General features: G+C 35.0%; 1 protein-coding gene across 1 annotated transcript; it reads right to left on the reverse strand.

The window, feature by feature from the left end:
• Positions 1 to 1,465: 1,465 nt before the first annotated feature.
• TGIF2LX (TGFB induced factor homeobox 2 like X-linked) lies at positions 1,466 to 2,176 on the reverse strand. Its single transcript, XM_012464751.2, has one exon. The coding sequence runs from the start codon at positions 2,174 to 2,176 to the stop codon at positions 1,466 to 1,468; it is 711 nt and encodes a 236-aa protein (XP_012320174.2).
• Between the last annotated feature and the right edge of the window lie 16,443 nt (positions 2,177 to 18,619).

An 18,619-nucleotide genomic window follows, 5' to 3' on the forward strand; every position in this document is an offset into this window, starting at 1 on the left:
GGGAACACACCTGGGCCTGTCCGGGGGTTGGGGGGCAAGGGAAGGCAGTATGAACAAAATGGTATGGCACTTCCTTGAGTGTTTAGGGGCCCTCCTCAGTAAGGTTACAATGAATATTATTGTTTCACTTCCTTCTAAATGCCCCTGGATGTGTGTATAGCTCAGAAACCTTAACTCCTTCCTACTTTAGTGTATTTCAGAAATAGCAGTTTGGGAATGTGGGTCTGTTTCCTTTCTCATAACATGGAAACTGATAATATCCAGAGTAATAGCCCATGACCATTGCTTGTTTCAATGCCTAAAGAAGATATGGTATCTTGTATTTAGAATTGCCAAGAATTTGATAACGATATAAAAATGAGCACTAGAAGTAGACAAATCATGATCCATTTCACATTAGCGCAGAATCAGAAACAGGATAGAGTCCAATTTGTAGCCCTAGATTCCTCAGGTTTTAGCTCCCTAAAATCAAAGAAGTAAAATTACAGCTCTCTGGGGTAATATCTTTCTGTTCCTGTTCTATTGAAAATCTGCCTGTGTGAAAAAGCTGCCTTTATAGGACAATAGGATTATTTTCATGTGGGACCTATCTGGAGTTTTTTACATTCCTACCCCAACCCCTACCAAAAGAATTTCAATAGAAAAAATATATATAAATGTATTAAAAAGATAAAAACAAAATAATAGAATACCTGGATCTACATTATTTTTGTTGTTACCTTTTTACTTTGATAATTAAGACCAATAAAGTATTCTCTAAAACCAACTATCTAACCAACAACCAGCAAGAGAAGATTAACATTTGGAATTTTCTTACCTTTATTCAGAATTTTCACTGCTCAAACCAAGCAGAGTTCACCTGTATTCAAGAAAATGTTCATGAATTTACTGTACTTTCGCTCTCATGCTCAAACCCCTGCAAAGAATAACTACTTCAACATTGGCCAATAAACTGCACAAAGAGGAGCATAAGAGTTGAACTCCAACAATAAAATGCGGGAGGCGAGTGATGTTATAGCCATTTTTATAGAGACTTTGTTTTCTATCATTCACACAAATAAGGAAGATTACAGAGAGAGGGACAAAGAGGGGTGACTTAGTATTTGTAGCAACCCTGGGATTAAGAAACTTGGCTAGAAAGCCAAAAACATTTGTCTCTGAAATCTAGCTTGATGTTTAATGTCCGATGTATTAGTCTGATTGTGTAAAGAGTTCAAATCCAGGGGGAAGGAAAATGAAAGATCTTTGCTCCGGTGTTAATCATGATGGCACCTTAGTCACCTGGAAACATTGGAATATCTGACAGAATTTAGTCCCAATAACTAAGACTGGTTCTCATAAAACCACTAGAAAGAAAAAAGAAAGATGCCTCTATAAAAGGTAAGCACACAAATAAGTTGGAGTAAGCATAAACAGGTTTAGCACAGTAGGTAAGGGACTGAGTGCTTGGGTTTTTGAGATATCATCAATCATGATTCTGCTCTTGCTGCTTCTCTAGCTCCAGCTCGACAGCCCTTTGAGCTGCTACTTCGACCAGAATATGGAACCTGGTAAAGTCGGGATACTCCTTTGGAGACACAGGTTCTGGAGAAGACGGGGTTGTGTTGGTAGAAACCTTGAGCTTTTTCTTTGGCTGGGCTTTCACGGCGAGCTCCTTGCTACGGGCCGACCTCGGATCTGGTAGCTTCTCTCGTGACATCTGGACCATTGTCACGGGCCAGATGGATTGTACCTTGCCTAGATATCTGGGCCCTGACTTGGGAAACACGGAGTCATCGGTGCCCTGCAGGTGGGTGTCATCTTTGCCCATTTCCTGATCAACGAAGGAGTCATTTCCAGACTGTAGAAGCATCTTCGGGAGAATGCGTCTGCGAGCATTGATGAACCAGGTAGAGACCTGGGAGAAAGACAAATTGGTCTTCTCTGACAGCATTTGCTTCTCGGCTTCTGAAGGGTAAGCCCTAAACCGATGCTTATATATCCAGCGGCGGAGAATCTTAACGGACTCGATTGGCAAGTTCACCCTGGGCTTCTTCAAGCGCTGTGGTAAGGCAAGAGGTTTGTCTATACCTGCGTTATTTCTCGACTTCATTGAAGTGTCTTGGGCTGGCCTTACGTTGTCTGCCGGTGTTTTGTTTTTTTCGATCTCCGCAGGGTCTTCTGCAGCAGCCTCCATATTCAAAAGGCTTATCTTTACTATATTGGGAATCACAGACAACTGAGTTAGGACAAAGGTAACTCAAAGGGAGAGTCACTTTAGAAAGCAAGGGCAGATCTCCGAGGGGAGCTCTCACCTCTTGTTTCCCAGGCAGAGAAACAGCGTTGCTAACCGCTTGGCTAACAGAGGAGCCAGGTGGCTCTGTGACGTCACATCCTTTCTTTTCCACGCTGACCCTCCCCCACACTTCCTGGGCTTTCTTGTTTCCCAATGCTCTTCTGCGTTTTCTGTAATTTCCAATGCCCTTGTTTGCACGCAGTTTATAGCTCTCCAGAGTTTTCTCTGCTGTTGTCACCAGTGTCCACTAACTGACGAACTCTATTTCTTTAGTGTTAATACGCCTATCACTTTCTTCCTATTTGATTTTACTCTGGTATTGCTCTTCTCTCCTGTTACTTATAATTGTCTCATTGGCTCATCCAGATATATCAGGAACAAATTGTTGATTAGCCATTAACCTCAATAAAAGAGTGTAACTATTGTACTTTGACTCCTCCCTTCCATGTTCAAAGCAGATATTAATAATAATTTTGAACTAGACTTTTGCTTTTGATGCCTTGCCGCTTAAGATTTCTTCTCTGTGGCCTTAAAATCTGTCTTTTGATGACTTTGCTATTGTCTGTCAGTACCACTGAGGTCTTTGTCTCTGTTCCTTGATCTCTGCTATCTAGTTGTGGTGGTTTTCTTTAAACTTCAGTCAGAAATTCGTGGGTCCTTTAGCAATGTGGAATAAGTAGAATAAGATGGGATTCAAGAAATATTGGTGATCACAGACAGTTTATTTAATTTTTTTTTTTTTTTTTTTTTTTTTTGAGACGGAGTCTTGCTCTGTCACCCAGGCTGGAGTGCAGTAGTGGCGCAATCTCAGCTGACTGCAACCTCCACCTCCCAGGTTCAAGTGATTTTACTATCGTAAAGTATCTGGATAATTCCTGCCAGGTATATTACACTTTGAAACAAATTGAAGAAACAATCAGGAAACCCACATTAAACTCCCCTATTGACAGAAGTGGTGGCATGTTGAGTAAGACGTGTACGAAGTTCTAGCAGATTCAAGTAATATACCCTAATTTGGAGGGATGAAAGTTGGAAGTATGGCCTGACTCTAAGACATACAGCAGAGGCTAGGAGCGGTGGCTCAGGCCTGTAATCCCAGCACTTTGGGAGGCCAAGGCGGGCGGATGCCTGAGGCCAGGAGTTCAAGACCAGTCTGGCCAACATTGTGAATCCCCATCTCTACTAAAAATACAAAAAAATTAGCCAGGTGTGTGGCATGAACCTGTAATCCCAGCCACTCAGGAGGCTGAGGCAGGAGAGCTGCTTGAACCAAGGAGGTGGAGGTTGCAGTGAGCCGGGATCGTGCGACTGCACTCCAGCCTGGGCGACAGACTGATTCTCCATCTCAAAAACAAAAAACAGATACTGCACAATTATCCCCCAATAAGACTTGTGGATCTTACAGCTTAGTTATTCTATTCATTTTCCTCAACTTAAGGAGCAAAGGATTCTCTTTGTATTTTAAATTTTCCATAACAAAGAGAGAAAATGCTTTCCAGTTCTTTATAAATCTGGCATGACTCAGATGTGAAAATCTCACAAAGCATGACAGAAATATCTGTGGCAGACTCACTTATAAAATCATAAATTATTATTGAATAATAATGTGTTCATGTGTAAAATGTAAAACACATGAACAAATGGAAACATGATCTAAAATGCAGCGTGATCTAACATTAGAATATATATTTTGAGAATTAATCACATTAATGATAAAAGAAAAAATACAGTCTTGATGGAGTTTGAGTTACTATTTTATGGAATTTAAAATAAATATCTGGGCTGGTCTTAGTGGCTCATACCTGTAATTCCAACATTTTGGGAGGCTGAGGCAGGTGGATCACTTGAGGTCAGGAGTTTGAGACTAGCATGACCAATATGGCTAAACACTGTCTCTACTACAGAATACAAAAGTTAGTGAGGTGTAATCCATACTTGGGAGGCTGAGGCAGGTAGAAAGGAAGAATTTCTTGAACCTGGGAGGTGGAGGTTGCAGTGAGCAGAGATGGTGCCACTGCACTCTAGCCTTAGTGAGAGAGCGAGACTCCATGTCAAAAATAAATAAATAAATAAATAAATTTCTGATAAACATATTTTAATGAAATAAGAATAAAAAGATCCTTCCTTTGTATTAACATAGATAATAAAACTTTGAAATCTCCAATATACAGCCTTATACTTAACAGTAAAACAAAAATGATTCTTTCAATTTTATAAGTAAGGCAAAGATGTTTATTTTCACTACTATAACATTGCTATATATTAGGAAAATTATCTAGTTTATAATCATAACAAGACTAAAGATACAAAAAGATATAGGCCTAAAATTAGAAATTATCATCTATGACTTATGCAAATAAAAATAGAAAATTTTATTTAATACCATAAAATGGATGTTAATAAAATTTAAAATACATTTTATTTTACCCTAGGAAAATTTCACTATTTTAATAAATTTAATTGTCTTTAAATTTACTTTTATGACATATTCCTATCAAAATCACCAGCGATTTCCTCTATGTTTTTATGGCTTGATAGCTCATTTCTTTTAAGCACTGAATAATATTTCATTATATGGCTATATCACAGTTTATGTATCCACTTACTGAAGGTCTTAATTTTAATAAAATTCAACCTATAAATTCTTTTTTTCGTTGATTGTATGTATTATGTTGAACCTAAAATGACATCACCCAAACCGAGGCCATCTAAATTTTCTCCTACATTATTTTCTAAATGTTTTATAATTTTGTGTTTTGCATTTAGTTCTATGATCCACGTTAGGTTAATTTTGGAAAAGGTGTAAGTACTGTATATTTTCTTTAAACTAATTTGTATTTTTATAATATATATCTCTTGTGGAATTCCTTGTATTTGTCTTGCTAGTTTGTACAATCTGAAAATTGCTTCTATTTAATTGGAGCTATTAATCTTCTTATATTTAATATAATAATAATAGTTATATTTGGCCTACTGCTTTAAAATTTATCTTTTACCAACATATTTTTGTTTCTCTGTTTTCCTTTATTGTCTTCTTTTTAGTTAATTAAATATTTGTTAGCATTTAATATTAACATCTATTAGCTTTCTGATATATCTATTATAATTATATTTTAGAGGTGCTGCTAGTGATTGAAATATATATCTTTAAGTTTTTACGGTCTCCATAGATTTCATATTCTACCACTGCAAAAAATATAAGAACATTGTGCTTGAATATGTTCTCTATACCTCTTCTATTTTATAGTTTTCATATGTATTATATCTAAATATGTTCAAAGCTCCATATTAAAATGTTATAACTTTTGTTTTAATAAGTTATATGTCTATTTAAGTAATTAAAAGGAAGCATATTCTGTTACTTTCCTGACATCTTCAGAATTTTCTGTGTTTTCTGTTCATACCTAAAAGTCTGATTTAGATCTGGAATAATTACTCTTCAGCCAGAAAAACTTTCTGTAGCAGTTGTTCTCAGGTATTTAGAAGGGTGACAGATTTTCTTAGTATTTAGTTTTTATTTTCTGAATATGTCTTCACTTCACTTCCATTATTAAAGGATATTTTTGCTGGGTAAAGAATCAGATTTCCAGTTAATTGTTTTATTTATTGTTGAGCCCATTAAAAAATCTCCCTCCACTGCCTTTCCCTCTTCATTCTTTCTGAAGTGTAGTCATAACTGATTCACATTTTTCATGGCCTATTTCCAACACATCATTTTTCTCTAGGTTTTTTTAAAGTTTTCTTTTTATGTCAGTTTTTAGATGTCTGAACATGATTTATTTTCTGTTTATTGTCTCTTCTTCAAGTTGTCTGAATTTCTTAACTCTACACATACATAAATTTTCTTAAAATTAAGATTTTGGTCGTTTTATGTATTTTAGACTTTTTCACACTTTAACAGAGATTATTGCAGATTTATTCATTTTTAAAAATATTTTTTCTCTATTTTTCTAATTGGACGTTTCTTCTTTTATTTGTAATCTGACATTATTTTATCTAGGTTCTGTGTTTGTTTAGATACTGTAATTTTAATCTAAGCATGTCTGCTTTTAAAAGTCTCTACCTCCTTAAAATTGCCTATAAGTTTATTCATTAAGTGTATTTTCCCATAAATCTGATACAGTAATTACAGCTGTTTTAAAGAACTGTCTGCTAATTTCAAACATCAGCATTATGTCTGAATCAGTCTCCATTTGTGTTCTTTTTTGTTTTTATCTGAGCATTAAATATTTTTTCTGTTTCTTTGTATGTATAATAATTTTGGATTATATCTTAGACATCATAAAATATTGCAGAGATTCTGGATTCTGTTATATTCATTTAAGCAGTGGGGTTTTTTTTGTTTGTTTGTTGTTGTTTCAGCCAAAAGTTAACTTGGCTAGGTATATATTTTTTTAAATGTTGACTGTGCTGCATGGAAAATAAGCTGAAATACAAATATATATATATATATCTTAGCCTTACCTGGTCTGCGTGGCATCTGTCCTGACTTTGCATACTTCTTGGCTCAGCTAAAAATTTGGGCAATATTTATACATACATTTTGGGACTCTTCTGTGGAATTTTTCTCCAACATTTCCTCTTCAATTTACAGTTGCTGTGGTAGCCTGAACTCTATTCTGTGGCTAGTCATGCAGACAAGACTGTGGAATTCCATGTAAGTGGAGGTATCTTATGTAAAGTGAACTGGAACCTGTCTTCTTTTACATAAGAAGCCTTTAAAATATCAGAAGCTTACTAAGTATTATTCCCATATTAAACTGTCAACTCCTTTGTGGTTTTATCATGCTTTTTGTTGTGCTCTAAGATTGTTAGATTTAAAGGATATTTTAATTATTTTGTCCACAGTTTATAGTTATCTGCAGTGATATTGCTCTGATAGCAGGTACTCTTTCATTATCAAGAGGGAATTCTGCATATTTTTTAAATATACAGATAGCTACTCAATATGCTTTATTAAGCTGGAATTGTTCTATCCTGGAAAATAACATTTATTAAATATAATATGTCACCATTTTATTAAAATTTATAGCAAAAGAGTATTTTATCTCCATTGCTTATTTTCATATCATCAGAGGTCATTTTGATTTGAATGTGATTTTACAGACAATCTGTGTTTATAGGAAATTTTTTTAAAAGGTTCTGTAATGGAAACTAAGTTTTTCAGTCATGAAGAATATGTTGATGAAAAACATAGACTGAAACCCAGGCCTATTTTGACACAGTAGTTATTTGATTTAATGGCTGAGATTAAGAAAATACTCTTTTTATTTTTTTCTACTATAACAATCTTTGCTGTTATATTTTTAGAAGCAGAAAAATATCTGTAAATTTTTATTTAATCAGTAGCTTAAAATTACACATTAATACAATTTTGAACTTGTAGACTTAGTCTATTTTTTGGCATGTATGAATAAAATCTATACATGATTTTCATTTGAAGATTTTGAATAAGTGTAGATATTACAAGACACAAACAGGAAGCTTAAATGTAGTATGACAAATATATGTTTGAATAGTAAATACATACATCAGTATGCATATTTAATAATTGATATTATACTCTGAATAAAGAGTTGAACTTTTAAATAATAGTATTTTGCCATTGGCTTTGAATATCACCTTATACCTACAGGTGAAGCAATTATCTGGGTAAGAATAAATGACCAACATGCAGAATATTAAAAAGGTCAATGTAGTAGAAAAGCATAATTAATAATATATGAACATTAAATTTCCAGTATCACAGTCTCATTATAAAGGTTACACTAAAAAGTTGAAAGTATAGACAGGCAGATGTAGATACTTATGACAAAAGGTAAATATTTATCATTTTATTTTATGAACATTAGTTGTAAATTAAATGTACTACCTAGGGACAGCAAATAACTTTGACCCAATGTGCTATACATCTTTTATTTTTGCATAGTTGTGCTTTGTAACTCACTCTATTAAACTTCTCATTGTTTTCTCATGGGGATTGTGGAGAGGAGATGAAAAAATCTTCTGCCATTTCAGAAGGCATGACATTCATAGGTTGCTATGCTAGCTTCCTGAAATAGGTATTTTGGTTATGCATTAAAACTATTTACTGTGTTGTGGGTGCCAACAATAAAGTCTCAACATTATTGCACTCATATATTTTAAACTAAGTGTAACAGAAGTCTAAAGTATTATGATCTTATTTAAAAGTTATACCAACTAAAAAATCTAATTTCTTTCAAGGCAAAATTTGCATCGATGTTTCCATTCAATAGAACTCATGGAATTAGTTGGCTTTCAAAACTTTTTCCCCTATATATTTGAAAAGCTGAGAAAATTCAAAACTAATTTTACATAACTTCCCAAAATCAACATGCATTTTCAAATCTACATAATTCGTTGCATTTTCTCTAACTTTAGTGAACTTTTAATTGGAAGTGAAACCTGAAAGACTACTAACAAAAAATGGTATATACATACACATGTTCCTTCAGTGAGCAGGATGATAGACTGGCTTGTTGAACAGTCTTCTGCTTGTTTTCTAGCTCAGCAGATGATGTCTAGGGCGTATTCTCCTTTTGAAGAAGTGTGGTAGTTAGAAGAAGAGAAAATTGGTTACCAGGATATTGAAGAGGTAGTTTTATTTTGCTTTACAGAAAATTTTCATTAAAACAGAGCATATTACCTAAATATGAAAATTCAAGTAAATAAAAGCAGACAGATTTTAGTCACAGTTCTGAATTCCTGTTCTGCCCCTCCCTCACCTTTTGTTTCAATTGTATGACAAATATAATTTATTCTTTTTTTCTCTTATTTGCTTCAGATTTCATCTGATTATTTTCATGTCTGTTTACAGCATTTAAAATTTTTATGTTCCATTTTAATTGTCCATATTCTGTTTTGTTTTTTTTTTTTAAGAAATTGCTTGTCTCAAGTTCGGTCATTATCCAGTGTCTCACATTAAAGATTTTTGACTTTTTGGTACTATTCCTCTACTAGGTTTCTGATGTAACACTGACTCAATGTTCAATTCAAAATTACAGTATTTATCTTATCATGCCGTCTGAGAAAATACGGCCGGGGTTTACTGATCTTAATGGTATTGGCCCAGCAAAAGAAATGAAGACAAATTTGGTAGTGGTGTAAAAGGATTCTGTGCTCTAAGTATGTGCACTTGTTTTAAATTTACCATTGTGGAAGTAGGGATTAGTGACACCTGAAGAATAACTAACTTTTAAAAAATTAATGACTCCATGAACAAAACATGAACATATAGGCAGGGAGAAATCACAAACTTAGCCCATGTTGTATCAATATTTACCTATTGAATTTTACTTTGACTCAAAGATGAGTCAATGTTTGGACTATTGTGAATTTTATTTAACTTTGTATTTTGAGCTAATTGTGGATTAATATGCCATTGTAAGAAATGATGCAAAGAAATCCTGCCTACCCTCACCCGGTATTCCCCAATAGTAACACCTTGTGTAACTGGAAACAATAACACAATCAGGATACTGACAAGATTCATTAACCTTATTTGGATTTTCTCAGTTTTACCTGTACTCATTTTTGTGTGTTATGTGTACTTAATTTTATGAAGTTTTATTATATGTTCAGATTTCTGTGACCACCGCAATAATCAAAATACGAAAGAGATCCATTACATGGATCCCTCATGATGCCATTATAGCTACAGTCACCTTCTCCTTCCCTAACTTCTGGCACATGCTAAGCTGTTTTCCATTTTTAATATTTTATCATTTTAAGGATGTTACATAATATTTTATACATGGAATAATTGAGTATATAACTGTTTTGAATTGGCTTTTTTTCATTCAGCATAATTACCTTTAATATCATACTAGTCGAGTGTCTTGATAGTTCCTTTTTATTGCTGAGAAATATTCCATCGTATAGGCATGCTAACTGCAGCATAACAATTCATCTATTGAATTGCATTTTGGTTATTTACAATTTTTATATTACAAATAAAGCTGTTATAAACGTTTGTGTAAGGAACTTTTATGAAATTAAACAAATTGGGGGATAGATATTCAAATATAGAATCCCTGGATTACAGGAAGCACAGTTTACCTTTCCATAAAGTTGTCAAAATTTTTCAGAGTGTTTCTATCATTTCACATTGCTACAAGCAATATATTAGTATTTTATCTTCTCCACATTGTCATTATTTGGTATTGTCCAGCAATTGCACACCTATGTATCCAATCTTTAGAGTTTTCTAAATAGCCAATCATGTCATTGTGAAAAAAGACAGCTAGAGTCACTCGTGTTTTTTTCCCCTAAAATTTAGCATTTTCACCCATCTTTATTTTATTTCATTTTTCAAAATGTGAAACCTTAACATAGCTTCAAAACACAAAACTATGCATAAAGCTACACTCAGAAAATACCAATCCCTCTTCTACACATTGTACCCAATGCTCCTTTATAGCCTATAGGTAAATAATCTAATTTGTTCTTGCCTTATTCTTTGTTTTTCTTCTTTAAAAAGCAGATAGAACTTTGTAATGGTTTTTAAAATATAGATATACCTTAATTTATGTATTTCTTTGTGCTTTTTTCATTCACCTGTAATCTTGGAAATAACTCCATATTGGCTGTAGAGATCTTCCTCACTTTCTTTATCAGGTTGCTATAGTTCTCTGTGGGGTGTATGGTTGATGTATCATAATTCATTCAAACTATTTTCCATATTTTGCCACATAGATTGCTTTTATTATTTTAAATTGCAACTATTGATACAATGAACAAAGTTGTGCATATGAATGTTCTTATAGCTGGAGAGAACTTAAGGATAAATTCCTAGAGTTGAGATAAAGTATAGTTTATAGTTTATTAATATAATGCTACAGTATATTTTTATTAGAATGTATCAAATCTCCTTCTATAATGATCATATAATATTGTGTTTCCAGTGTCTGTATATGATTGTGCCTCTTTCCTCCCATCCTTACCAACTAAACATGTTACCAATGTTTGGAATATTAGCAATTTTTGAGAGGTGTAAAATGGTATCTCAAAGTAGCTAACATAGACATTTCTCTTATGAATTCATTTATATAGTTTCTTATCATATACTTGGTACTTTCTATTTTGGATTATCTTATTTTACACTTTCCTATTTTATATTTTATTTTCTTATTTTCTCCAATATGAAAATAGTTGACCTAGAATATAGATTTGCTTTCAAGTTATCATTTTTTGGTGAAAAATTTAAAATTTGTTTACTATGATTTTAGCCTTAACTAAATGTGTTAATACGTAGTAAAATTTATCACTCCCTTTTGTTATTAAAACTAGCTTTTGAGTTGTAGTTAGAAAGATTTTTGCACATCAAAGATCATAAGATTTTACTCATTCTTCTAATTCATATGTGATTTCTTTCTTTATTTGGTTATTTTCTGCTAAATTTGTATCTCCAAATAATTTGTACTTGATTGTTGTGTGGTATGAGATATAGACATTGTTTTTTTCTCAAAATGACTATCCAATTATCTCAATGTGATTTATATGCCCCTTTTAGCTCTGGTGATACAAAATGTCAACATTGTATTATAAATGTAACTATATACTTGGGTCTACTTTTGTAATTCTTTACTAATCCATTTTCTGCCTGTATATTAGTGTGCCAGTACATTATTACATTACATAATATAGAGACAAATACAGAGATGTGATGTATGTTTAAATACCTAGTGGTGCTAGTGGCTCCATGCAAAGCTCTAGCTATTAATTTTTACACTGGCTATACCTTCCTGTTCATTTTCCATTATGTCTAGTACACAAACATGGGGGTTAGTTCTACAGATTATTTTGTCACCCAGGTATTAAGCCTAGTACCCACTAGTTATTTTTCCTGATCCTCTCCTTCTTCCCACTCTCCATCCTCCAATAGAACTCAATGTATGCTGTTTCTCTATACGTGCCCAGGTGTTTTCATTATTTAGCTCTCACTTGTAAGTGAGATGATGTGGTATTCAGTTTTCTGTTACTGTGTTAGTTTTCAAAGGATAATGACCTCCAGTTTTACCCATGTTCCTGCAAAGGACATGAGTTTATTCCTTTTTTATGACTGCATAGTATTTCATGGTATACATGCACTACAATTTCTTTTTTTTTTTTTTTCTTTTTGAGACGGAGTTTCGCTCGTTACCCAGGCTGGAGTGCAATGGCGCGATCTCGGCTCACTGCAACCTCCGCCTCCTGGGTTCAGGCAATTCTCCTGCCTCAGCCTCCTGAGTAGCTGGGATTACAGGCACGCGCCACTGTGCCCAGCTAATTTTTTGTATTTTTAGTAGAGACGGAGTTTCACCATGTTGACCAGGATGGTCTCGATCTCTTGACCTCGTGATCCACCGGCCTCAGCCTCCCAAAGTGCTGGGATTATAGGTGTGAGCCACCGCACCCAGCCTACATTTTCTTTATATAGTTTACCACTGATGGACATTGAGATTGATTTTATATCTTTGCTTTGGGAATAGTGTTGCAATGGGTGTATGCATGTATGCATGCGTGTGTCTTTATAATAGCATGATTTATATTCTTTTGGCTATATACCGAGTAATGGGATTGCTGGGTTGAATGGTGTTTCTCTTTTTAGGTTTTTGAGGATTCATCATACGCTCCCACAATAGTTGAAATAATTTACAGCCCCACCAACAGTGTATAAGCCTTCGTTTTTCTCCACAATTTTGACAGCATCTTTTAATTTTTGAATTTTTACTAATAGCCATTATTACTAGTATCTCACTGTAGTTTTGATTTATGTTTGTATAATGATGACGTTGAGTTTTTTTTTCATATGATTTTTGGCCACATGTATGTCTCCTTTTAAAAAGTGACTGTTCATGCCCTTGGCCCACTTTTTAATGGGGTTGTTTTTTACTTGTTAATTTGTTTAAGTTTATTATTGATGCTGGATATTAGACCTTTGTTGGATGCGTAGTTTGCAAACATTGTCTTCCATTCTGTGGGTTTTCTGTTCACTCTGTTGATAGTTTTTTTTGCCATGCAGAAGCTCTTTAGTTTAACTGGATTTCCTTTGTCAATTTTTGCTTTCATTGCAATTTATTTTGGTGTCTTTATCATGAAGTCCTTGCCCATTTCTATGTCCAGAATTGTACAGTCTGGGATGTCTTCCAGGGTTTTTTATAGTTTTGGGTTATACATTTAAGTCTTTAATCTATTGTGAGTTAATTTTTGGACATGGTGTAAAGAAGGGGTCCAGTTTCAATCTTCTGCATATGAATAGTCAGTTATCCCAGCACCATTTACTAAGGAGGATATTCTTTCCCCATTGCTTATTTTTTTCATATTTGTCAAAGATCAGATGGTTGTGGGTGTGTGGTCTTACTTTTGGGTTCTCTATTCTAGTCCATTGGTCTATGTGTCTGATTTTGTACTAGCTCCATAATGTTTTGGTTACTATAGCCTTGTATTGTAGTTTGAAGTTGGGTAACATAATGCCTCTGGCTTTGTTCTTTATGCTTATTGTTTCTTTGGCTATTTGGACTCATTTTTCGTCCCAGATAAATTTTGAAATAGTTTTTTCTAGTTCTATGAACAATGTCAATGGTAGTTTAGTGGGAGTAGCATTAAATCTATAAAATGCTTTGGTCAGTTTAGTCACTTTAAGAAAGTTGATTATTTCTATCCATGAGCATGAAATGTTTTTCCATTTGTTTGTGTCATCTCTAATTTCTTTGAGCAGCCTCTTGTTGTTCTCCTTGTACAGTCCTTCACCTCCATTGTTAGCTATGTTCATTGGTACTTTATTTTTGTGTATGGCAATTGTGAATGGGAAGATGTTCCTGATTTGGCTGTTGGCTTGACTGTTGTTGGGGTATAGGAATGTTTCTGATTTTTGCACACTGATTTTGTATCGTGATTATTTACTGAAGTTTTTTATCAGCTTAAGAAGCTTTTGGACTGAGACTCTGGTTTGTAGATACAGAATCATGTTGCCTGCAAATGGGTAGTTTGACTTCTTCTCTTCCTATTTGGATGCACTATATTTCTTTCTCTTGCCTGATTGCCCTTGCCAGGACTTACAATACTATCATGAATGAGAGTGATGAGAGAGGGCATACTTATCTTGCTCAGATTATCAATAGGAATGCTTCCATCTTTTGCCCATTCAGTATGATGTTGGCTGTGGGGTTGTCACAGGTGGCTATTATTATTTTGAGGTATGTTCCTTCACCATCCACATTATCGAATTAACATGAAGCAGTATTGAATTTTACTGAAAGAATTTTCTTTATCTGTTGAGATAATTATGTAGGTTTACTCTGTAGTTATGTTTATGTGATGAATCACATTTATTGATATGGGCACATGTTGAACCAACCTTACATCCCAGAGATAAAGCCTACATTATTGTGGTGGATAAACTTTTTGTTGTGCTTCCTAATTCGGTTTGCCAGTATTTTATCGAGGATTTTTGTGTCACTGTTTATCAGGAATATTGACCTAAAGGTTTCCCTTTTTTGTTGTCTCTCTGCCAGGTTTTGATATTGGGATGATGCTGACCTCATAGCCTCATAGAATTAGTTAGAAAGTAGTCCTTCCTCCTCAAATTTTTGGAATTTAGGAATGGTATCAACTCTTCTTTGTATGTCTGGTATAATTCAGCTACAAATCCACCTGGCTGTAGGCTTTTTTTTGGCTGATAAGCTACTTATTACTGACTTAATTTCAGAGACAATTATTGGTCTGTTCAGGGATTCAATTCCTTACTGATTCAGTCTTGGGAGGGTGTATGTCTAGGAAATTACCCATTTCTTCTAAATTTTCAAGCTCATGTGCATAAAGGTATTCATAATATTCTCAGATGTTTATTTGCTTTTCTGTGTGGTCAGCGGTAATATCCCCCTTGTCTCTGTTTGTTTATTTGAATCTTAGAACAATTATTTTGGATTATTTTTCGGGCAATTTAAAGACCTCCATTTTTTGTGGTCAGTGACTGGGAAATTATTGTATTCTTTAGTGGTAATGTGTTTCCTTGGTTTTTCACGTTTTTTACTGCCTTGTGTTGATATCTGCACATGTGATGGAGCAGTCACCTCTTCCAGGGTTTATCGAAATGCTTTAAATGAGGACAGTCTTTCCTAGGTGGGTAGTTGCAAAGACACTGTTTGAGTGGTTGTGGAGGTTCTGGCTCTGGTTCGGGCACAGCAGCATAGTTTCCATGCAGATCTTCCAGCTTAGCTTGATGATAGCAAAGATTGCAGTGGTTCTTAACAGCCAAGGCTGAAGGTGTCTGCACTGGTGATGAAGACCATTAGGGTTTTTAATGGTGAAGGCTGTTGGGTCTTTCTCATCATTTTTTTTCTACCAGAGAAGTCATGGCCCTGAGGATCTTTATTGTCACTGGATGCAGCTTAATGGCATGCTTCCCCTGGCGTCTCATGAACATTGCCTATGAAGCAGCCATGGAGCTGGGATCTGAAGCATGGGCACACATGGAAAGATCAAGACTCTAGGGTCCTGGGCTGCCACGACAATGGTGCCTGGTATACATATACCCTCATTGCTATATTGGTAATACTGTGTGGGGTATAGGTGTTTGTGAAGTAGTTGGGGAATTGAAGTATGGAGCACAAATGTGTGTAATACAACAATAGCAATGGCGTTTCCTGTGAGTCTATGTTTCTGAGTTTTAGGTACAGGTGCATGCAGTACAGCAATGGGGCTAGAGTTTGAAGTGTTAGCACACGAAGGGTTACAGCAGCCCTAGGAACTGGAGAATGGGTTAGCTGTGACTGTGGCTCAAGCACCAGATACATTGTTCTTATGGGGTGGCTGCAGGGCAATGACCTGTATTATGCAAACAAAGAGTAACTGTAGAGTCCAGGGCTTATGGTGGTGCTAGTCCTTAACCCTATTAGTTCCAGTGTTTAAGCTGTGGACGTTCACTGGTAAGCACAGAGAGATTACAGAGCCACGGTCTGGAATGTAGACACTGGTTAAGTGGCTACCTCTCTGCAGGGGACAAGGGGCAGCATACACAGGGTTGGGAGGGATGGCATCTTCAGTCCTACAGTAGCACAGTTTTAACTTCTTGGTGGCCATGGTGCAATCACGTCTTCCTCTATGGGGGTCTGCAGTGGGGATGGCTGTTTGTTACCTCAGTGATGGAAGGTGCTAGTGTCCTCTGCTGATCGGGCCATTGGTCTGCAGTCGAAGCAGTCACACTTCTTTGCCCTTAGTCACCTCCAGACACTACAGATATGCCACTTTCATCATCTATCTTTCCTATGCAGTTTTTTCTGTGGTTTTTTTTTTCCTCTACTTTGTTATTGTTTATTCTGCAAGGAATCCTTAAGCCCCTTAAGGCTGCCATTTTTGTTTATGGCTAGTTGTTTCGTTGCTGTTGGTGGTGGTGGTGGTCATGGTGGAGGAGGATGAAAGCAGGTATGTCCAACTCTGCCACCTTTCTGATGTCATTATTCCAAAACTTGCCTTAGGTATTCTGATGATCTCTCATTAAAAACATATATATTAAAGACTACTGTGTATTTGCAGAAAATTGACTCATTTATTTATTTATTTATTTATTTATTTACTTTTGAGATGGAGTTTTCACTCTTGTTGACTAGGCTGGAGTGCAGTGGCGTGATCTCGGCTCACTGAAACCTCCACCTCCTGGGTTCAAGCAATTCTTCTACTTCAGCCTCCAGAATAGTTGTGATTACACACACAAGACACCATGCCTGGCTAATTTTTTTTTTTTTTTGTATATTTAATAGAGACGGGGTTTCACCATGTTGGCCAGGCTGGTCTCAAACTCCTCACCTCTGGTGATCTGCACACCTCGACCTCCCAAAGTGCTGGCATTATAAGCGTGAGCCACAGGACCAGGCCTCTTTATTGTTATGTAGTAACTCTTCTAATGTTTTATTTCTTGTTTTGAAATCTACCCTGCCTGAAATCAGTGTAGCTAAGTCATCCTTTTCTTAAACTAGTGTTATTATGGCATGTCTTCCTATATTTCTATACTTTTAATTTATCTGTGTCTTTATATGTATAGGTGGTTTCTTATAAACCAAACACACTTTAATCATTCTTTTTATCTACTCTGAAAGTCTGTCTTTACATTCATGGCATTTAGCCACTCACATTTACCCTGATTATTGCTATGAGATTAATATCTAACATGTTTGTTAATTGTTTTCTATTTCTCACACTTGTTCTTTGTTTTCTGTTTTGTTATATTTTCTCTGCCCTCTTGATTTTAATTCATCATTTTGTTTATCTTTATTTTTTCTTTTCTTTTAACACATCAATTATTCTTATACTTGATTTTGCTATTGGTTTCCCTAAAGTTTACAATGTAGCTTACTTTCACATAGCACTGTATCATTTTACAGTTTAGAAGGGTGATTACCAGAGGTCAAGAATGGGGAAAATGAGGTGATATTGGTCAAAGGATACAAACTTGAGGTTATAAGATTAATAACTTTTGAAGATCTTGTGTATAGCATGGGGACTACAGTTAGTTACAATGTATTGTACACTTAAAACTTGCTAAGAGAGTAGATCTTAAGTTTTTACCACACACTAGAAAAAGTAACTATGTAATTGATATGTTAATTAGCTTTATTGTGGTAAGCATTTCACAATGTATACATATATCAAAATGTCACATGGTAGACCTTCAATATATAGTGTTCTGTTTGTCAATTATACCTCAATGAAACTGGGAAAAATCTTAGTCTTTTAGAGCACTTGTGTATCTGGGTTGTGAGTTTCATATTTACTCTGTACTTCTATAGCTATTTTTTTTCCACTTAGATGAGACACACAGTCTAGGAGGAGATAACTTTGGGTAAGTGTCTTTCTTCTAGTTTAGATGAGACGCTGGTGACATTCTTTCTTTTGCAGAAATGGCCTTTGTCATGAAGAACATGTTGTGCATATTTTAGATGGTTACCTATTCCATCTCCTTGCCATAAAAAGGAAGATTTTAGGGTGTTTTTCCTCTTTACCGTGAGAAACTGGTGATTTCCTAGAGGTAAAACCTATAAAAATGTGGGCTTTCTCTTAAAAGTATGACCCCAAGACATTTATTACTTTTGCTCTAGTGCACACTCAGCCTCCATCGATATTTTACAATTACTGTTTCAGTGATCCTGTCAATTTATTGCTCTATCTTCTGCACTAGGTAAGCTGGTATCTGCTGTGCTTCTGAATTCATCATTCACGCCAAGTTTTCACTGACAATTTGGTACTGTCACCTTAATTATCTAACTGGTCCAAGAAAAATTCCAGCTTGAATTAAGTGATATGTTAGGATCACAACTTATAAAACAATATTATAGAGTGAACATTTCT

Source organism: Aotus nancymaae, unplaced genomic scaffold (genome assembly GCF_030222135.1).
Source record: "Aotus nancymaae isolate 86718 unplaced genomic scaffold, 86718_ANA_hifiasm-v0.15.2.pri h1tg000004l, whole genome shotgun sequence".
Classification (NCBI taxonomy): domain Eukaryota; kingdom Metazoa; phylum Chordata; class Mammalia; order Primates; family Aotidae; genus Aotus; species Aotus nancymaae.

Coding starts and splice junctions, on each gene's coding strand:
- TGIF2LX (XM_012464751.2), bottom strand. CDS start 2,176: ATGGAGGCTGCTGCAGAAGACCCTGCGGAGATCGAAAAAAACAAAACA.